The sequence below is a fragment of the Mirounga angustirostris genome, unplaced genomic scaffold, assembly GCF_029215605.1.
Source record: "Mirounga angustirostris isolate CCGP_5_RB_7025 unplaced genomic scaffold, mMirAng1.0.hap1 SCAF_2, whole genome shotgun sequence".
NCBI lineage: Eukaryota > Metazoa > Chordata > Mammalia > Carnivora > Phocidae > Mirounga > Mirounga angustirostris.
The window spans coordinates 116,865,257-116,887,595 of record NW_026991710.1 but is presented as its reverse complement, the minus strand read 5'-3'; the positions used below and the strand labels follow the sequence as shown (position 1 = coordinate 116,887,595).

The window sequence follows — 22,339 nt, the reverse complement described above, 5'->3', positions numbered from 1 at the left end:
GTTTTTACATACCTTTCTGATCTATTTTTTTTTTTAAGATTCTATTTATTTGACAGAGAGAGACACAGCGAGAGAGGGAACACAAGCAGTGGGAGAGGGAGAAGCAGGCCTCCCGAGGAACAGGGAGCCCGACGCGGGGCTTGACCCAGGACCCCGGGATCATGACCCGAGCCGAAGGCAGACGCCTAACGACTGAGCCAGCCAGGTGCCCCCATTTTGAGTTGTTTTAAAATGTTATTAGCTATTTGCCATTTTCAAAGCATGAGAGGAGGGGTATGGAATGGCTAGGAGCTTTACATTTATTTAGCATGACTCCACATACACCTGTGAATCCAGAAGAATCATCAACATCAACCCAAAGGGTCTAGTTCATTACGTAAATGTTAAGGGTATTGAATATAAATGAACTGATCAGGGGAAGTATCTGAAGGACGGGAAGCTTCAGCTCATGGTTTAAAGAAGATAATAGGAATTTTATTAGATGTGGTAGATTTGGGTACTCTTAGGACAGCTTTGAGCTGAGGAAACCAGGAACCCCTTGTTCCTCCCCAAATCACAGCTCACATTCCCAAACTCACTCCTACAACATTCCCAAAGAAAAAAGCCAATGACACACATGTAAAAATAGTACTCTGCTACCACCTGCACCTTGTGCCCAGGGACCCAAAGCAGTGGATTCTAGTAAGTGGGGCGTTATTAAGGGAGGCACAGTTAAGCATCAAACTGAAGCAGGTGTGAGACCTCCTGCTTGATCTTCCCTCCCTCAGTTGACCAGTCTTTGATTTTCTCACACTTCCTTCCATTCAAGGAAGGAAAGGGAAGCAAATAAGATGACTAATCCAGACTCTGATGCTGGATTAGCTTCATCACCCGGATGGAGACACATCCATATCTGGATCTTTAAGACAGAGTTTCACCCACTGACACACAATATTAGTATTCTTCCTCCTTGCAGGAGAGACGGGGATGAGATTAAAATTTTAATGCAAATTGGGTGACTCTGAGAAGCTAAAATCTCAAAAGGGAAGGATCAGGCATCTTTTTGGGTATTAAAATTGGTGTGGAATCAAGGGTGGTAGAATAAGGTAAGGTGAGGAAGACCGAGACCAAATTATTTTAGTCTCAGTGATCGTCCCACATATACCTCTCACTAAATGTCTGCCTTGAGGTTTTAATGCTCCAAACTGTTCTGTCTGCTGGTTCATGTTACACTTGAAAGTATTTCAGTGGCCATATCCAGAATTAGATAAGTCATTCAGAAGGATTTTATGCTATGCTCGACATTTATTTTTTTAAAAAGATTTTATTTATTTGAGAGATAGCAAGAGAGCACAAGCAGGGGGAGCAGCAGAAGGAGAAGGAGAAGCAGGCTCCCCACTGAGCAGGGAGCCCGATGATGCGATGTGGGGCTCCATCCCAGGACCCTGGGATCATGACCTGAGCCGAAGGCAGATGGTTAACCAACTGAGCCACCCAGGCACCCCTGTGCTCGACATTTAATTTCAGTTCAGCATCTGACTGATTTGGGGTGGTTCAATAAGAAAGTTCTGCTCCAAAACTATTTTAGAAAACAACTGTTGCCTTTTATATAAAAACATAATGCTAACTAACTCTACAGCAACATACTGGTATATGTTTTTCTTAAAATTTTGTTTCTTTGTGAAAACCAAAAGCCATGGTTTTGGGAAATTAGAGCCTCACTTCTTATACATAGAAAAAGATGAATGGATTTATCTAGCTTGCTACTAAATTTTTTTTTTTTTAAAGATTTTATTTATTTGACAGCGAGAGCACAAGCAGAGGGAGAGAGAGAGAGAAGCAGGCTCCCCACCGAGTAAGGAGCCCGATGTGGGACTCGATCCCTGGACCCTGGGATCCTGACCCGGGCCGAAGGCAGCCGCTTAACCAACTGAGCCACCCAGGCATCCCTGCTACTAAATTTTTACTTCAAGTATCAGAATGCTTCCAGCTTCAAGAAACATAAAAACCCAACTCAATATGGCTTAAGCAGTAAAGAAAATTTATTACCTCACATAATAAGACCCTCACATAATGAGACACTGTTGAGTGACCCTGGAGTTGTTAATTCAGCAGCTCAGCCAGGTCCTTTCCATCTTTCTGCTCCGCAATTCTCAGCTTGTCAGGTTTGCCCTCAGGGACCAGCCCACCTCACATTCACAGTATGGCTGTTGTAGTTCCAGACATCACAGCCAGCATCCAGTGGGTGAAAAGGAAAGTCTCTTCTCTGTACCACTGCGGAAACCTAAATGAATCACTTGCAAGGGCCATGGCGGTGTCGTGATTATCCGAGGGAAGCATAGGGCTTTGTGGAGAAGAGTGGGTGGCCCAAACAAAGCTAGGGTTTTCCCAGCAAGAAAGAAAGAAGAAGTGACAGTTGGGCTGACCATCCACAGTATCTGCTTCATCTGCAACACAGGTTTTGTTTTATTTTCTTCAGAGAAGAAAGGTTAGTCTCTTTAAATAAATAAATGGATTTTTAAATTAATTCACATCAATTTAGAGAATTCTCAAGTGGTGGGTATGGGAGAGGTTCTACAAATATACATTTATGTAGAGTTTATAAGGTGGTTTTAAATATTTAGATGATTTCTTAACAGCCATATGATAGAGGTACTGCTATTATCCCATTTCACAGAAGGGAGAACTGAGGCATAGAGATGTTAAGTAACTTGCAATTAAGTAATAGTCATGGAAGTGGTAGAGGCAGAGTCTGAAGCCAGACGGCTGGGCTCCAGGCTATTCTCTTAACCACAGTTGTGGGAGCTCCTATCTCCTCCTGACCTTGACATGCTAAGGCCATCGTTAATATCCTTAGTCCTCCTTTCCCTTGTTCATTTGCTTAGCGCCAATCAACTGATCTCACAGACTGTGGTCCCTCCTCGAGCCATGGGACACCCAGACCAGCTTCCCCTACTTGTATTCTCACCACTTTCTGCCCGGATCCAGAACTCCCAGACCCCTCTGCCTGGATTTCAGTCGTAGCTTCTCCATCGCATCTCATCTTCCATTCCTCACCAGCACCACATGAAGCTCCCTCAGTGACAAGGCTTCCCCGTTCCTGCCGGTCCTTGGTGGCACTGGGAGGGCCATGTGCTGGAAAGGAGCTGGGCTCAACAGGCAGACTGGTTTTTTGCTTTGTATTTTTGTTTTTTTTCCTACTTTGCCCATCCCCTGCCCTCTTCGGGCAACCACCAGTTTTTTCTCTGTGTTTATGAGTTTGTTTCCGTTTTTTTTGTCTGTTTTGTGTGTGTGATTTTTTTTTTTCTTAGATTCTATACATAAGTGAAATGAAATGGTATTTGTCTTTCTCTGTCTGACTTATTTCACTTCACATAATACCCCCTAGGTCCATCCCTGTTGTCCCAAGTGGCAGGATTCCATTTTTGTTTATGGCTGAGTAGTATTCCACTGTGTACATATACTACCTCTTATTTATCCATTCATCAATCTGTGGATGTTTATGTTGTTTCCATATCTTGGCTATGGTAAATAATGCAGGAATGAACATAGGGGCACAAATGTCTTTTCAAATTAGTGTTTTGGTTTTCTTCGGATACTCAGAAGGGGAATTGCTAGATCATTTGGTAATTCTCATGTTAATTGCTTGAGGAATCTCTATACTATATTCCATAATGGCTGCACCAGTTTACACTCCCACAGTGCACCAGGGTTTTCTTTTTCTCCCCATCCTTGCCAACAGTTGTTTTCTCTCATCTTTTTGATATTAGCCATCCTGATAGGTGTGAGGTAATAGCTCATTATAGTTTGATTTGCATTTCCCTGATGCTTAGTGAAGTTGAGCAGTTTATCATGTGTCTGTTGACCATCTGGATGTCTTCTTTGGAAAAATGTCCATTTAGGTCCTCTGCCCATTTTTTAATTGGATTGTTTGCTTTTGAGTCAGCCTGGTTTTAATCGGCTTTGCCGCTGTCTTTGTGACATTGGGCTATAGGTTGGACTCTAGCAAATGTGGATAAAACCTGCTGCACAGGGGTGCTCTGGGATTGAAGAGACTGAGTGATGCGTGCTGTGCCCCCACCCTCTTCCTTCCTCCAGTGCAGTCACCTGCACCTCCCTGTCTTTTGAAATGCTGGGCTCTCACCCCCTCGAGACCTGTGCATGTCTTCCTCCGGGGTAGCTGCCTGGCTCCCTCCCACCTTCAAGTCCTCACTGAAATAGGCCTACCTTGGCCACCCCACCTAAACTGCAACCCCCTTCTCCCCCCAGAATCCCCAAACCAGTTTGCCTTCCTTTCTTTTTCTCCATACCACCCATCACCTTCTAACTTACTATCTAATTTAGTAATCCATCACGCTTGTTTATGGTCTCCTCCCACTAGACTGTCCGCTCCAGGCGGGCATGGATTTCAGTCTGTTTCATTCACTGGTGGGTCTTCAACAGCTGACGCACAGTAAGCATTCAAGAAATTCAATGAAGGAATGGGACAGAGTGGATCGTAATGGTTAAGAGAGCTTTGGCAATCGCCTTAGGTTGAAAACCCAGCTCTGTCATGTCCTAACTGTGGACATAACTTCTTTGTGCCTCAGTTTTCTTTATTCGTAAATTTGTAAGTTTTAACAATTTTTGTAAAATTGCACGAATAATGATACCTGGGGGAAAAAAAGAAAAGAAAAAGTTTGTGTTTGAGGCGTGGTGCAGGTTCACTAACCGTGGCCCTACTACTTCAGAGTGCCAAAGCCTGCCTCCTTCCGAGAAGTCCCCAGTGAAGACGCCTTGCCCGGCAAAGCTCCCCTGACTCTCCGGGCCCGCCCTCACTGGTCCCCCCTCTCTGCACCACACGGAGGCCAACAGGCCACGCCAAAGTGTGCGCTGCGTAGACTGCTGAATGAGTGAAGCATCCAGCTCGCTTCTCACTTACATGACAGGCTTTTGGGAACCAGCAAGTGTTTCTTCCTGGATGCATATGAAGCAATCTCCAAATATTTGAGGTAAGAATGACGGGGCTAGAGTGTCTTTATTTTAAAACTCATGTTCTCTGTTTGCTCATCCGTTCAACATCGATTTCTTCAGCCTTACCATCTAACGGTCACTATTCTAGGACATGAACAACCCAGCAGTGAACAATAACAAAGTCTCTGCCTTTGTGGGGACACTGGCCAAGGAAATGCTGCGGGACAGGGGAGGGGGAAGGAGTGTGGGAAGAGATGCTCAGGGACAAGATTGGGGAGCCCTCACTGAAGAAAGGAGAGCACAAATCAGGGGGCCTGGGGAAAGTTTCCAGATGCAGGAGGGGCTGCAAGGAGCCAAGCCCTGAGATGGGAACTTGCGTGGAGTGTCCAAGGACAGCCAGGAGGCCAGGATGGATGGCGAGGACTGGACTGGGTGATGTGCTCAAAAGAGGAGCAGGAAGCCATTTTAAGGACTTTGTGGATTAACTCAGAGTGTAATGGGAAATCAATAGATGATATCAAATACTTTTGTCTGTTTTTCAAAACAAACCAGCTTTGTCTAACTTCGTTTACTATAGGTTCCAAAAACACTTGTAAAATTTTAATTGCTGTTAGCCCACCCATTGGAGTGCTCTGAACAGAAGAGGGTAAGAGCTGCTTTCCTGCTATCCCAAGATCACTCTATCACTCTCACTGTTAACAGGTGGAGAACAGACTGCAGTGAGTGTGGGGCCAGGTGACAGCAGGAAGGACAAGATGATGGTGGAGGCAAACAGAAGGGACAAGGAGAAGTGGCTGAATCTCAGACATGCCGTAAAGCCAATGACAATAGAATTTGTAGAGACGAGATATGGGGTTCTTTTCAAAGGTGTATATTATTATTATTCAGGTATGGTGAGGCCAGCACACCAGGAGACAAGTGCCATTGAAAGACAGTTGGCTACCTGGCGACTCACCGTTCCCAGAGGAGAGGGCACCATGGTGGAATTGGTGCTGGTGGGAGGGGGGCGGTGCGGGGAGGTCACATGGGGAAATATGAATGTCAGTCGCAAGGGAGCAGGGGAAAACGTGGACAAGGACCTTTATTATGATCTTGGGGGAAGGAACAGGTGAGGCAGGGTAAGCAGGTTTAGGACTGATTCCTTTGAATAATTTCAACAGGCTCTCGGGTATAGGGGGGTCTTTAGCTGCCCGGTACCTGGCCCTGGGGCGATATTGGCCTGGAGAGCAAGAGCCTGTAAGAGCCGTGTACAAAGAAGCTGGTTGTGGTGTGGGCTCCGCAGTGGTTGCTGGGCATATAAATGGCATGAGATATTTGCTCTCTCTAAGAATTGGTAGCCCAGGGTCAGTCAAAGTAACAGAATAAAAGGACAAGCTTAATAGGTTGGGAAGTTAGAAAAGTCAAGGCTAACTCTGAATTTTGGTATAAACAACTGCAAGAATGGGGTAATCACTTGAGGAATAACTTTTGTCTCAACAGCTCCTACTGACGGTCTTACCTCAAATCACATGCACTCGCCCTGTTTTTATTTCTAGTTCCAAAGCAACCCATTAATTCTTCATGGTCCAGCTCCCTCTTGTGGTAAGGATCTGGTACTGTTTCAGACCTGGAGCTCTAAAACAAAAAGAACTTAAGCAAAAGGAAGATTTAATACATTTCAAAGACAAACATAAACGCTGTGCTGAAGTTTACCCCCATCATCAGGTGGAACTTTGATGAACCAACTGAAGACACCACTTTCAGGACTTTTTAACGTTTCAAATAAGCCCAAATTTCAAAAGAGCCAATAACACGTTTGAAGCCTACGGTAAACTAAGTTGAACAGAACTTGTTTATTTTTCAAAACAAACCAAAGCATTTCACGTCATATAGCTCTTTAAAATCTCTATCTGGCTAGAGCACAGTTTTCTGCAAAACACGGGTTATAAATTCATTAGTCCTGAATTAATCTAATCTTGTACTTCCCTAACCTATCACTTCTTTTTCTTTATGAGTCAACATGAGTTGTGAGAGAGTCGTGGATCACCAGGGGACATTACCTTCTAGTTAACCTTATGCACAAACTATGCAGAACCAAATGCAAGTATTTAAGATACCTTCACCAATGAGCAGCTTCCCGAGTTTCTTCTAATCTCTAGAATCTAGCTCATAGTTGGGGCAGAGGGATATAGTTTCTCCAAAACAAGAGAATCTTAAGTAGCTTAAAATAAAAAATGGAGTCATATTCAAGCTCACCATGTGAGCGGGATATATACTGGGGGGAGCTCTGTTCCATCCATACCTACCAAAATTGTCCCTAAAAGGAAAATAACTTATCCCAGTAGAATGGAGGTATCAGAGAAATTTCTCAAAATTTCTTTACACAGTAGAGCTATCCAAAATTTAGCACTTGGCCTGTGTGTGTGCGTGTGTGCGTGTGTGTGTACTGGAACACCACTTATGTAGGGAAGATCTACAGCCCCATGACTATGTGAAACAGCCAGAAATCTGAAAGCATGTGATTGCTGAGCAGCCAATAGCTATTTCAAAGTTCATGCCCTTTGTTCTGTAGAACCTCCCTGACGCAACCACCATGGAATGTCAGCCTTCCAGCCTCAGAGCCTCCGGACCCGTGAGAGGTGGGGGCCAGCAAGAGAGAGCAGAGGGAGTAGCATTAGAAAATGTGGCTGGTTTTCTCGGCACCATGGCTCAAACACCTATGTACTTGAACAGCCTCTGGCAACATGCTCAGCTATTGCTTTTCCAACTGAGCGGGCAGAGTCACCTGAGAATTCGCTAACCGCGCAGACTCTCGGACCCCAGTGGCAGAGATCCGGCACGTGGGTTGAGTCCCTGGGCAGAACATAGGAAGCCTGGCATTTCTGCGTCACAGTGCAGTCTTGTCAGAGATCTGAGAATGATGCTCCTGTGTAATTAAGGAAAGATAAAAGTAAGTGGAATGTACTCTGCCTGATGATAATGCTAATTGTTGTCAGAACATAGGCTTCCTCCAAGAACTCAAAAATGGCTCTTTGGGAGCCATTTTACGATCAGAGCAGAGACATCTACAGTCACCAGAGAAAGAATAACATGGCTATCAAACCAGCAGGACTTGGTTCCATAAAATATCTTAAGAAACAACCAGGATTTTGGAACTTACTTCAAATTCCAATACAAGAGGTAGAGAAAGGGGATGGGGGTATAGATAAAACCAGTGTGAATAATGACCTTGTGTGACTAATGATTGAAGTTGGGTGATGGGTACCCGGCGGGGGAGGGGTGATGTCATTCTTTTATACTGTGTATTTTTATGTTTCCAAATCTCCACAATAAAAAGATAAAGGAAAAAAGAAATTTTAAAAAGTGAAAGTTAGTGAAAGTTAGTGACCATAAACATATTGAAGAACAAGTGTCCCAGAGGCCAACATTACCCATCCTAATTCTGTCCAAGTAATTGCCTTCCTTGAATTTCCTGGTCCCACTGGCCCGGTAATTGCTGTTGTGTTGTGGGTCTATCAGACAGCATTAAACATTACATGGAGACGTGAGAACTCCCCTCGTTCTGATTCCTCGTGCACCAACAGAATTTTCACAACAGAAAACACGGGGTCATGTCATTACTTGGAAAAGATCACCATCCTAACTGGTTAAAAGGGGGAGAAGGACACAAAAGAATGCATGAAAGAGATTGTTCCTTAATCTGGAAAAAATGTACCTGTGTTAAATACTCATTGCATATAATCTGTAACGCCACATTCTGGCTGCAAGGTCATGTGAAGACATATGTATGGTTATTAGCCATTGTTTTTCTGAGTAGAATTTCATTTATACTCCCCATCGCATCACAAAGAATTATAGTTTACCATTTAAGACACTATTACTGGCAAATCCCCTTAAGCAGGCACTTGTAGGCACATACTGTCACAATCCACTGAAAGGGAACGTGTCAATTCCTGTATTAAATATTAGCAGTGCTAACCCTCCATGTCTGTGTCATCTATAGCCATACAAACACAAGATGTGAGTGTCCTTCCCACACTCCAACGGACTGTCTTCCACACCCCCTAAGGGATGTCTCGACCTTATCCTTCTGTTCGGTGGAACAGTATTTCCGGGTATCATCCAAGATCGTATTTTTTCTTTTCGTTTTTAAAAGGGCTTCTCTCCATTCCAAAGTCTGATCCGATGGCCTGGCCTCCCCTCGGTGCCCACCCAGCCATGATAACTGCTCAGGGACGCTGGACGTTAAACACCAAGTTGGAAGAATCGTTCACCTGGAGACACGGCAGGAGCTGTGTGACTAGGGTCGGCCTTTTGCAGAGCCCAGAAAAATGAAAGGTAGTGAGAAGAGCACATTGAATTTGAGGTCAGAAGCCTGGCACTCAAGCCCTGTGAGCTCTGTGTGTTTTAACACTGCTTCCCCTTTATAAACGAGCCCAATAAAAATGGCCCCACCCATGTGGCTTGTTTTAAGTATAACGCAGACGACCCCACTGGCAGACACCGGATTGGCTACCCAAAAGCCATTCGCAAACCATTGCTCCCTTTGCCTTCCTGTGCCTAAAATAGTCACCTTTCAAGTATCTCTTGCAGCTAGGGCTGACCACCTGACCAATGGGATGTCAGGGGAGGGTGGAGGGTCACTGAGTGGAGCCTCCGGGAAAACTGTGTTAAAAAAAAGACACTCCCCAGGCATGCTGCCTTCATCTCTTACTCTCCCACCCACTTTTCACACAGTGACCTAAGTGATCTTTCAAAATAGTAAAGCAGATCATGCCGTTGCCCTGCTGAAACCCTGCATGGACTTTTCACTGCAGTTAGAATAAAATGCAAACTATTTGCAGTGGTCTGGCTCCCCCGCCCTTCTCCAGTGTCATTTAGTCTGTTCTCCTGTTCACTGTAGTCCAGCCAGACCTTCTGTTCCTCAAATTTGCCAAGCATTTTCCCGGCCCCAGGCCTGTGCACCTGCTGATTCTTCTGCCCAGTGCTCCCCTCCCATTCTTTATATGGCGCACTGTCTCTTTCAACTATCAGCCCTGAACTCCGGTGTGTGTTGGAGATGCCGTCCCTGACCATTCCGTCTCAGAAGTCCTGCCCATTTACCCCCTAGCTCATTACCCAATTTGTTTCATGGTTATCCCTTATTCCAATCCACAGTTATTTTGTGTATTTGTCTATTTGCTCGATGCTTGTCTTCTATCACTCGAATGTAAACATCAGTGGGGTTTGTCAGTCTTGTTCATTGCTATATCCCTAGCCCCTTGCATGGTGCCTGAGACATAGGAGGCTCTCATTCGATATTTGCTGAACAAATGAATGCAACTTCCCTGTGGATTTCCATCTCCTATTTATTACTTCTTCATCAAAGGAAATGAGAGGCTAAACAAGAGTTTGTAGCAGGAATAACAAGCGCTTAACACAGGATGTGTAGGATGGTGAGATGATTTTTAGGAAGTGGTAATCAGGGGAGCCAACTTGGTAGCAACAAAACAAAACAAAAGGAAGGGAGCACTTGTGATTGGCTTGAGCGTGGCATGCAGTGGGAACCACCGTGTGGCCCTCATCAGCCCGTAATTATCTGGATTGCCATGGCTATAGACACCCTAGGGAGTCTTGAGAGAAGACATTTGGATGTGAAGGTGACCCAGGCAGCGAAGGTGGAATGCCTGCTTCCCACAAATTCCGCATCATGTGCCGGGGGAGGGGGTGCTCACTGTCCACTTAAGTTCCCATTTCTCTTTACTTCCTCTCCTCACAGTCTCCTCTGTTCAAATCAACTGCTCTGATTCATCCTCACAGAGTTCCCTTTACTGGAATAGATTTCAACCCGAGGAGAAGGCGGCAAAGATTTCTGGGGAAAGCAGAGCTTGCAAAGTTAGACAAACCTTGCTCAATCCCTTTCCAGCAATACTATTTTAGAAAAGTTACTTAGGGGCACCTGGGTGGTTCAGTGGGTCAAGCACCTGCCTTCTGCTCAGGTCATGGTCCCGGGGTCCTGGGATGGAGCCCCGCATCAGGCTCCCTGCTCAGTGGGGAATCTGCTTCTCCCTCTCCCTCTGTGATCTCTCTCTCAAATAAATAAATAAATAAAATCTAAAAAAAAAAAAAGAAAATTCCCTTAATTTCTCTAAAAGAAGCAATAATACCTACTTCATAAGGGTTATTGTAAAGATTAAATGAGGTAATGTATAAGGCACCTGGTCCAGTACAGAAGAGAATAATAAAGTTATAACTTTAAAACAAGCAGGATGGGCTTGAGGAGGATTTAATGAGGAAAAGGGTGTATGTGTGTGATATTGTGGGTTATAAGAAATATGTATTGGTCTTTATCCACAGCTCCTGGCCCCACCTCCCCAAACCCTTGGAATTTCCTACTAAGAACAAAGGGAATATCTTTTGTTATAATATTTGATCTCCTGCCCTTAGTTCTTGAAGTAGCTTCAGAGCAATAAAGGTGAAATGGGGGGCCTTGTTATTAATAACAGCCCCTTTCAATCACCCCTCATTGGGTTAATGAGGTTACTCTTGGAAAGCGCCTCGGTAACCTGAGGGTAGAGGCTGGTTGCCCACGGAACCAACCAGGTGATTAGAAGGTTGAAACTTTCATCCTCACCCCCTGACCCCTAAGGAGGCAGAGGGGCTGGAGATTGAGTTCCATCACCAACAGTCAATGATTTAATCAATTATGTGCTCCTGTAAAAGTCCCTGACCTATGGGGTATGGGAAATTTCAAGGTTGGTGAATGAGAACATGATGTATGCACGTGCCCAGAGGGTGACCCACCCTAAACTCCAGAGGGACAGAAGCCCCTGTGTTCAGGACCCTTCTGGACCTCACTCTGGGTATCTCTTTGTCCAGCTGTTCACTTGTATCCTTTAATATCCTATGATAATAAATTAGTAATGAAGTGAGTAAACTGGTTTTCCTGAGTTCTGTGAGCTTCTCCAGCAAATTAGTTAAACCTGAGGAAGGGGTGGTGGGAACTCCAAATTATAGTCCGTGACAACCTGGACTTGTGATTGGCATCTGAAGCAGGGATAGTCTTGTGGGATGAGCCGTAAACCTGTGCGATCTGACACTCTCCCCAGGTAGATAGTGTCAGAAGTGAGTTAAGTTTGTGGGACACCATTGGGGCGCCTGGCTGGCTCAGTGGGTGGAGCGCGACTCTTGATCTCAGGGTTGTGGGTTTGAGCCCCACGTTGGGTGTAGAGATTACTTAAAAAATTAGATCTTAGGGCGCCTGGGTGGCTCAGTTGGTTGAGCGACTGCCTTCGGCTCAGGTCATGATCCTGGAGTCCCTGGATCGAGTCCCACATCGGGCTCCCTGCTCGGCGAGGAGCCTGCTTCTCCCTCTAACCCTCCCCCCTCTCATGTACTTTCTCGCTCTCTCAAATAAATAAATAAATCTTTAAAAAAAAAAAATTAGATCTTAAAAAAAAATCCGGGGGACACCCAGCCAGTATCTGCTGAGAATTGGTGGTGTTCGAAAACACATGTCAGAAAAGGTATCTATGAAAAACCTACAGCAGACCTCATATTTACCATTTCTCTTTAAGATCAGGAACAAGATATGTGTGTCAGCTTCACCGCTCCTATTTAATATTGTGTTGAACATCTTGACTGGTGCAATAAAACCAGATAAAGGCAAAAACTGTATAGGAATTAGAAATAACAAAAAAAAGTGCTCTTATTTGCAGGCAATTGATTACTTATGTAGAAAAGAATCTACAGGGCCCCTGGGTGGCTCAGTTGGTTAAGCAACTGCCTTCGGCTCAGGTCATGATCCCGGAGTCCCTGGATCGAGTCCCGCACCAGGCTCCCTGCTCGGCAGGGAGTCTGCTTCTCCCTCTGACCCTCCCGCCTCTCATGTGCTCTCTCTCTCTCAGTCTCTCTCTCTCAAATAAATAAATAAAATCTTTAAAAAAAAAAAAAGAAAAGAATCTACAAATAAATAGAATTAATAAATATTTTACTTGGTTCCTAGGTAAAACCAATATACAAAATCAACATATAGAAATCAAGTATATTTCTATACATTAGCCACAAGAAATTAGAAAATGAAGATTTGTAAAGATATCTTTAAAAGGTAACCAAAAGAAAGTTCTTAGAAATAAGTCCTTTAAGAAGAAAATTATAAAACTTTATTCAAAGACTTTGAAGAAAGAGTAAATAAATGCAAAGATTTAACATATTCTTGGGCAGGAAGACTCAACATTGTTAATATGTCCATCCCCTACACTGATTGATAACTCCAAAGCATCTCAGTTAAAATCCCCAGCAGGATTTTTCATAGAATTTGACAAGTTAAATCTAAAACTTAGGTAGAAAAACAAAGGTTCAAGAATAAACAAGACTCTGGCTGAAGAGCAAGGTGAGAGAATGTCTCTGTTAAATATCAAGATATAAATTAAAGAATGTGTAGTATCAATCTGGGAACAAATAAACCAATGGAATAAAATAAAATAAACCAATGGAAACATAAATGCATAAATAGTGCCTTCATTGATAGAGTGGTCACTACAGATCAATAGGAAAAGGGTGGGCTACTTTAATAAATGGTGCCCCAACAATAAGATATTCATATGGAAAAAAATACAAAATTGGATCCTTACCTCATATTATACATAACTCAATTCTAGGTGTATTAAAGACTTCAATATGAAAAACACAACCATAAAACATTTAGAATAATATAAATGGAACATCTCTTTTTACTTCAGGATAAGAAAAAAATTTAAATCAGATGCAAAAACACAGTATAAAATGATGGATAAATTCAGCTACATAAAAATGAAGAACAACTGTTCTTAGAAAAACACCATAAGAAGAATAAAAAGACAATCCATAGAAGTGGGAGAAGATATTTGCCTCACACATAATAGGCAAAGGAGCCATATCCAGAATATATTAATAACTCCTACAAATCAATAAGAAAAAGGCACCCCAGTAGAAAACTAGGGAAAAGGCTTGACAAGAATTTCACAGAAAATGAGGCACACATAGCAAATAAATATATGAAAAGTAAGCAGGGAGGGGCACCTGGGTGGCTCAGATGGTTAAGCGTCTGCCTTCGGCTCGGGTCATGATCCCAGGGTCCTGGGATCGAGCCCCGCATTGGGCTCCCTGCTCGACAGGAGGCCTGCTTCTCCCTCTTCTGCTCCCCCTGCTTGTGTTCCCTCTCTCGCTCTCTCTCTCTGTCAAGTAAATAAATAAAAAAATCTTAAAAAAAAAAAAAAAAAGTAAGCAGGGAAATACAAATAAGTATCATTAGAGCACATTTTACTCTCACCAGATTAACAGCAACAACAATTTAGCTGGACAGTATCAAGTTCTAATAAGTCCTGCCTCAGGGCCTTTGCATATGCCTTTCCTTGTGCCTGGAATACTTCTCTTTCAAATCTTTGTATATCTTGTTTCTTCACTTCACTCTTACCTGGTTCAGATGTTACTATTTCAAGAGGTTTTTCCTGACCATGCTATCCATCATTCTTTATCCTCTTACCTGGTTTATTACGGTCTTCAAAGCACTTGTTAACATTTCACCACATTGATTCTCTCTCTCTTTATGTGTGTGTGTGTGTGTGTGTAATATATATATTATATATGTGTGTGTAGCATGTATATATATATATTTATACACACATGTGTATTATCATTTTGCATAACATTTTGAAAGCAGATGGCTGACATGCTGAGTGATTCTCAAATGGCAAACACCTAGGGGAAGAGGATGATTTTGTAGGAAACAAATGACATTCAAATATAAGAAACTGACCACAAAGATGTGGAAACTATTATCCATAATCAAGGCTACTATGAGCAGGATAAATGAGACTATTTCCTCCTCCTTTCCACCATAGAGTTGTTATTATTTTGCAGAACATTTTGAAAGCAAGGACACCACCCCTAAATACTTCCGTATGTCTCTCCCAAGATTCTCCCACTTAACCTCAATACCATCCACACAACTAAGAAAATTAACAGTCATTGACTAATACCATCTAGCACATAGTCTGTATTCTAATTTTCAAGCACTCAGTCTTTTGAAGGTCTCACTACACATCATATCAAATATATTAAAATGTACACACAGTACTGGTTTTCTGGAAACTTTTAAAAATGATTTAGCTACAAGTAAACCATTTAATTTGCAGTCAGTTTCTCAGCAAAGGGAACTAACCTGGGACACCTGGGGGGCTCAGTTGGTTAAGCCCCCGACTCAGGTCTTGAGATCACGCTCAGTGGGGAGTCTGCTTGGGATTCTCTTCCTTCTCTCTGCCTCTCTATCTCTCAAATAAAAATAAATAAATCTTTCAAAAAAACAAATAAAGGGAAATCTAACCTACTAATTGTTTTCAAATTTAATTACCACTTACATGAATATTAACATTTATCGATTAATGTCACATTATTTTTAGTTTGTAGACATTTAATTAAATGTTTCTTAATTTTGTTTTTTATATTTCGAGGTCAGTCCTTTCTTTTTGTCAGGTCTCAAAAATGTTCATAGGTTTTCAGGAAGCTCCTTGGTCCTAGGCACGGTGCAGAAGCTGTCTAATGGATAAGAGAGCTGGCTGGGGGCTGGGGCAGGTGAGGGTGACTCAGCGAGCAGACTCCAAAATAGAAACGGACTTAAGCCCAGAACCTCCTCCTCCCCGAGGCAGCGGCTGTTGCCCAAGTTCCAAAAACTGGGCCGAAGTGAGAAGTCCTGAGTCTGAGACAGGAAGCAAAGGTGAGGAGAAAAGCAGCTTCTAAGAGACATCGGTTTCCTGCCTGTGCAGCCCAGCATTCCTGGGTCACCTCTGAGGGAGTCTTTAAGAAGTAACAAGAGGTAGTCTGAGCAAGCTTCTGCGCTGACCAGGAACTCCAGATCGGGGCCGCCATTTAGGAGAGTTCAGTGGCTTTTTGATCATTTTTGTTTCTAATTGAAATTGAGGTATCTAATTTGAGTTCAGGTCATAAGGCCAAAAAAGACTCTGGCTGTAGGAAATTTGAGAATGAAGGGAGACAGAAAACAAAATTGAAGCTTCTATTAGAAGCTGCATTGTCAATTGCAGAATGAAGTCCCACTTACGTTTCTAAAAAGATTTCATTAGTATAAATCAGTCCAATAATAACTGTTTTAAGGCATAAAAGGGGCAGGTTTTATTGACCCTGTTTTGCAGATAGGGAAACTGAGGCCGGGCAGTGTAACACGGCTTGTAGGAGTCTTGCCAAGATTCAGCTGGCCGAGCGGGACCTTGCTTGCCCTCAGGATCCAAGAGACAAAAATGAGGACTTCAGTACTTTCAGTTCATGATCATCTTTAAATTAAGAAATGCTGCTTTGTTTTGTTAAGCTTAGCAAAGGAATTAAAAGCAGAGTGACTTCATTTTTACTCTCATGAAACAAAACTCCCAGAAGGCACATGTTCTCGGCAAATGTAATTCAATGTTACTAGAGCGCGTGCTGGGAATGAATGCTCATTTTCACGAAGCATGACTCAACCATCACATCAGGAAATTTTTTCCTCTTGAAAGCCCTTGGAGCCCAATTGTGATAGAATCAAGAGGAATCACTTCAGCACATGAGTGATTTCCAAATGGCGAACACTTGGGGAAAGAGGGTGGTTGTGGAGGAAACATGACATTCATAGATACTGACTGCGACATTGTGGGGACGATCATACGCAATCAAGGCGGCTACAGGCAGAATTAATGAAACGTGTTCCTCCTCCTTCCCACCAGAATGTTCTAGGGAGGAAGGGAGCGAGAGGACGACGCTCAGCACGAACCCTCAAGCAGTGGCTGCTGACTCTGCCCCTTTTGCACACAGTCGAGGCTGAGGATGCCGTGCCATCTGCTGAGGCCGTCTTCCAGCCCGCGACAGAGTGTTCCCGTCAGTGGTCTTCCAACTCTTTAGACACGATGTCCTTATCAGGAGAAGAACGTGAGCCGGCACTTGCAATGCATGCTCACTGCTTCACCTGCAATTATCATCACAAACTGTACTGATAATACTCGGGAGATTAAGAAACATATGCAAAAGAGAAATTGAAAGGATGAGGTGACATAAAGAATATTTTTCAACAAGTATTTTATTTCTTTTCTCTTAATTCTAAAAAACCTTTTTTTCCTCTGTCACACACACACAAAGGCCTATTTTGCTAATAATAATAATAAATGCTTTATTATTCTGAAAGTCTTTATTTAACACTTCATGATAAAGCAAGGCGAAGGTCCAGTTTGTTGATACTTGCATTTAATGACTATCAAAGATGGTGAGAAAAAAAAAGACCTCACAAAGAATCTTGGGTCCAAAAAAAAGAACATCATTGACCAGGCTCATTAATCCTTGGTACCGAGTTTTCAGTTCCACCGGTCAACTATGCAAAGGTTTTTACTGGAATTCATTTGCTAAATTTCCATCTCCCCACTTTGTTCTTGCAAACTACTTGAATGTTGCATTTATATTTTTAACAAATGGGTCCACGGTGTAGTGTAAGCCCTAGTTTGGACGATTTTTTTTCAAGATTTTATTTATTTATTTGAGTGAGAGAGAGCATGAGAGGGGGGAGGGTCAGAGGGAGAAGCTGACTCCCCACTGAGAAGTGAGCCCGATGCAGGACTCGATCCTGGGACTCCAGGATCATAACTGGAGCCGAAGGCAGTCGCCTAACCAACTGAGCCACCCAGGCGCCCCAGGAAGATTCTTATACAGAAAATTCTAGCTTTTTAAAATGGAAAATTCTAGCTTTTAAAATGATTACTGGGCAGAGAACCAGTTCCAAATTCATGTTTGGTTACTGGCCACTCCAAAGCCAATACTCAAGAGCCTGGTTGGTGGGAAGGTTTGCTTTCTTAGGAAAGACGGTGGGCTAACATCCCATAGGCCATCTTCCCAGTCCAGGTGAAGCAGAGGGTGCTCTTTTTTTTTTTTTTTTTTTGAGAGAGAGATGGTGAGAGAGAGCACACGAGTGGGGAGGACAGGGAGAAACAGGCTCCCGAGTGAGCAGGGAGCCCGATACAGGGCTCGATCTCAGGACCTGAGCCAAAGGCAGACGCCCAACTGACTGAGCCCCAAGCAGAGGGCTTTTAAAGAGGAAGTCGTGGGGACTGGTGAAGGGGCCACGTGCAAGAGAAGCAAGTGCTCAGCAGTTCATCATTTGTCCTGGCAAGCCTTCCAGATGACTCCGCTCCGCCAGGAATCAAAGCTCCCAGGCCTTTCTCAGTAAAGGCTACCTCGGCAGCCCAACTAGCAGCCTCCCAGCAAGGGAGTCCAGACCTCCCCCGCTTCCCCCGCACACCGGGAAGCAGGACTCCAGGTGTCTCTTATGGAGGATGCCACGGCCAGTGGCAGCTCTTTCGGCAGGTGCGGTCAGGCCTTATCTTCCCAAGAGTCTGGCTCTTTCTTCCTCAAGGCCAGCGGTCTGCCGGCTCTCAAGGGAAATACATCAGTCCTGCTACAAACTGCGGGGTTTAGGTCAGCAAGCAAGAAGGGCATCGGCTTGAAGCCAGTTAACCCTCAAGACCCGCTGGAACAAATCCGATAGCATTTTTACAGGTGACACAGGCTTTAGAAACAAGAGCACATCAGTTGGAAACATTTCCAAACGCCAGTCGGGAAGAGAAATTGAGAGTGTTGGGTTTCCTAAAAATAGCTATCAAGTAAGAAATGTGTTCCTTAGTATGAAATACATTGCAGACGTTTGTGCTATAGAAGCGACCAACAATTTGAACGATGTCTCTCTGCGAAAGAAAAATGTGCAGCGCATTTTTCCGTTTGATTAAGTCTTTTAATTACTGTGCCGGGAAGATAACCACTGGATCATCCGCATGGCACAGAACATTTTTATGGTCGCTCGCCATGATGGTTTTTTTAAATCTTTTTTTTTTTTTTTAAGATTTTATTTATTTATTTGAGACAGAGAGAATGAGAGACAGAGAGCATGAGAGGGGGGAGGGTCAGAGGGAGAAGCAGACCCCCCGCCGAGCAGGGAGCCGGATGCGGGACTCGATCCCGGGACTCCAGGGCCATGACCCGAGCCGAAGGCAGTCACCCAACCAACTGAGCCACCCAGGTGCCCCAGGAAATATTTTTCTTAAAGACTGATAGTAATCTTTACTATTAATTATATGATTTTTTCAAAAGATTTTATTTATTTATTTGAGAAAGAGAGCACATGAGAGGGGGGAGGGTCAGAGAGAGAAGCAGACTCCCCGCCGAGCAGGGAGCCCGATGCGGGACTCGATCCCAGGACTCCAGGATCATGACCCGAGCCAAAGGCAGTCGCTTAACCAGCTGAGCCACCCAGGCGCCCTCTATTTATATATTTTAAAGATTTTATTTATTTATTTGAGACAGAGAGAATGAGAGACAGAGAGCATGAGAGGGGGGAGGGTCAGAGGGAGAAGCAGACTCCCCGCGGAGCAGGGAGCCCGATGCGGGACTCGATCCCAGGACCCCGGGATCATGACCTGAGCCGAAGGCAGTCGCTTAACCAACTGAGCCACCCAGGCGCCCCATGACGGTTTTTTTTAAAAGCCCACGAGTTTTTCAACAGGCCTCCCTGCACGGCTGGAGTTCCCGCCTCCTCCCCTGGAACCCAGGCAGGCTTTTGTGATTGCTGCTCGGGTGGCTGGAGCAGGACGCCTGAGCCAAGTGACAAACCGCCTGGGGCTTCTATATCTGTCTTGGGCCCCTTGCTCTGGGGCGTGTCCAGCTACCGGGTAAGAAGTCTGGCTACCTTGAGGCCACCGTGCAGAGACCCCAGAGAGAAACAGATGCCAGAGGAGTACCAGCTGCCAGCCCCAGAGAGGGCTGAGTGTCCCGTCCCCGTCCGTCCCCCCCCGCCCCCCGCCCAGCCCTTAGAGAGCCCCACTCCAGAACTGCCCGGCTGGGCACTCCCGCATTCCCCACCCGCCACAACAGTGAGAGGTCGTCAGTGATTGCTGTTCTGTCTACTAAGTCTTGGAGAAGACGGTATGCAGCAACAGACAGCACACATTATGAACTCATTTCATTCTCACAGTAACCTTTTTGTCATTGGCAGCCCCCTTCTAAAGAGCAGAGGACACGCGGCATCGAGAGGTTTCACCATGAGAATTTCTGGGATTTGATCCCCACGTAGCTGGACCTCACGGTCTACCTGCAGCGTCCACAGCCTCTCGGGAAGAAGAGAACCAATGCAAGGGGCAAAGGCAGGGCAAGCAACACATCTGGGTGGGAGACTCGATGCGGGAGGTGCGGCAAAGGGGAGCCTCAGATAGAACCTGGAGGTTTGGAGGAAACACAGGAAGAAAACTAAGTTTAGGGAGGAGGTTTATGAGTTTGGATTTGGCCATGTCTATTGGGTGTGCCACTAGGTACCTCAAAAGGTCTTCAGGGGCCGTCAAGGCCCTGGAAAGTAAGTTGGGGAATCAAGTGTTTCCTGAGGATGAGCTCATAAAGGGAAAGGCCGTTTGGCCGGAAAAAAAAGAGGAAGGACTAAGGCTTAGGGAGTGCCTCCTGGTCTGGATTATGATACACATGACCTTACGTGATTAAGTTCCCAATATTTTCAGAATTTAAAAATGTCCGCTATACTGTTGGTGGGAATGCAAACTTGTGCAGCCACTCTGGAAATCAGTATGGGGGTTCCTCAAAAAGTTGAACATAGAAACTACCTTACGATCCAGCAATCTCACTACTAAGTATTTACCTAAAGAAGACAAAAATGCTAACTCAAAGGGATCCATGCACCCTAATGTTTATAGCAGCACTACCTACAATAGCCAAATTATGGAAACAGCCCCAGTGTCCATCAACTAAAGAATGGATACAGAAGAGGTGGTATATATATATACAATGGAATATTATTCAGCCATAAAAAAGAATGCAGTCTTGCCATTTGCAACAACATGGGTGGAGCTAGAAAGTATAATGCAAGCGAAATAAGTCAGTCAGAGAAAGACAAATGCCATATGATTTCACTCATATGGAATTTAAGAAATAAACAAGCAGAGGAGGACAAAAGAGAGAGAGGCAAACCAAGAAACGGACTCTTAACTACAGAGAACAAACTGAATTATTAGCAGAGGGGAGGTGGGTGGGGGAGGAGTGAAATAGGTGATGGGGATTCAGGAGGGCAGCTGTCGAGATGAGCACTGGGTGTTGCATGGAAGTGTTGAATTGCTGTATCTTACACCTGAAATTAATATTACTCTGTATGTTAACTAACTGGAATTTAAATAAAAACTTTTAAAAATGTGTGCTGTATTGCATATGTAGATGTACAGTGGAGTAACAGACTCCCACGAGCAGGAAACATTTATTAATCTTACATTTGCATAAGAAGTTTATGGAATATCACAAATGACCCCATCAGTGAGGATCTCTCTCTTTTTTTTTTTTTTTAGATTTTATTTATTTATTTGACAGAGAGATAGAGACCACAAGTAGGCAGAGAGGCAGGCAGAGGGAGAGGGAGAAGCAGGCTCCCCGCCGAGCAGGGAGCCCGATGCAGGGCTCGATCCCAGGACCCTGGGATCATGACCTAAGCCGAAGGCAGACGCCCAACGACTGAGCCACTCAGGCGCCCCCCAGTGAGGATCTCTTTAGTTCACACTCCAGACAGACTTCCAAAAGGCACGGAAACACGCAGCATGCTCTTCCCAGGGCAAAGCTCTCCCAGGCATCAACCAGCACCCCTTTCTGAGGCAGAAGCTATGACTGGCTCACACCACGCTTCCCAGCCCTGCTCTAGTGCTTTCCTGTTGTAGAGCCTAGAATGCTCAGATCTGTAGTTTTCAGACTTCTGTGCAGCTTCAGCTCGGGGTGTGGTCTGGGTTCTGCCCCGCAGGCTTGGCATTGGGAAGGGAGGGAACATGCAGAAAGAGGGTGACAGGGAGAATGGCCCTTCTGGCCAGCGTGATGTTGGAAGTTTTCAGCTCTTCCAGAGCAGCTCTGGGGATGCTTTGGTGTCAGATCTTGAGTGTCACAGGTGCTGAGGGGAGGTAGTAGGCAGTGGACCTTCCGCCACACACCCGGGCATTTCTCTTGGCTCTTGGTTTTCCTGTCTTTATAGCATCCAAATCTTAGATCCAGGTCTTGGAGATTCTGTAAGCTACCTCAAACCCTCTAAAAAGTCCTTTTCACTGTAAATAAGCTAGAAGAGTTCCCTAATGTCTACCAATTCCATATCAGACTTTAATACAAATATTGTTTTACATTCAAAGGTAAAATTGTATACCATTAATTTTATCATGGACTGACAAATTTTAACAATTTGAAGCTAGATATACTTTCTTGGGGTAACTTAGATGAGAAATCAATTAACCCCAAATAACATTGGCTTAAACGAGATAGAAGTCTTCTACTTGCCTCTCATGCAGTAGTCTTGACATAAGCAGTCCAGGGTTATGCTGGCGGGATCTGGGACCCAGGGTCCTTCTGGTTTGTTGCTCTGCTC

The 22,339-nt window shown here is 44.4% G+C and overlaps 1 protein-coding gene and 1 long non-coding RNA gene across 9 annotated transcripts in view; one reads left to right on the top strand and one right to left on the bottom strand.

Annotated features, from left to right (window-relative positions):
* SETD7 (SET domain containing 7, histone lysine methyltransferase) overlaps positions 1-7,605 on the top strand; it is a 54,955-nt gene extending 47,350 nt beyond the window's left edge. For 2 of the 7 annotated variants that reach the window (XR_010409562.1, XM_064585082.1), the window contains 2 exons: positions 39-205; positions 4,710-7,605. Coding sequence is in view for 3 of the 7 variants with exons in the window: in XM_064585082.1 (XP_064441152.1) it covers positions 39-196 (158 nt within the window). In the remaining 4 variants the exon portion in view is untranslated. Of the gene's footprint in view, positions 1-38 lie in introns of all 7 variants that reach the window. The other 5 variants (XR_010409560.1, XM_064585080.1, XR_010409561.1 and 2 more) reach the window with 3 other exon arrangements.
* Positions 2,296-8,157, bottom strand: LOC135363657 (uncharacterized). 2 transcript variants are annotated; one of them, XR_010409565.1, is made up of 3 exons: positions 7,697-8,157; positions 6,431-6,546; positions 2,296-2,426 (listed from the first exon to the last, which is right to left on the bottom strand). It is a non-coding gene; the product is annotated as an uncharacterized LOC135363657 (long non-coding RNA). The 2 variants fall into 2 exon arrangements; XR_010409564.1 differs by lacking the exon at positions 2,296-2,426 and adding an exon at positions 4,512-4,631.
* Between the last annotated feature and the right edge of the window lie 14,182 nt (positions 8,158-22,339).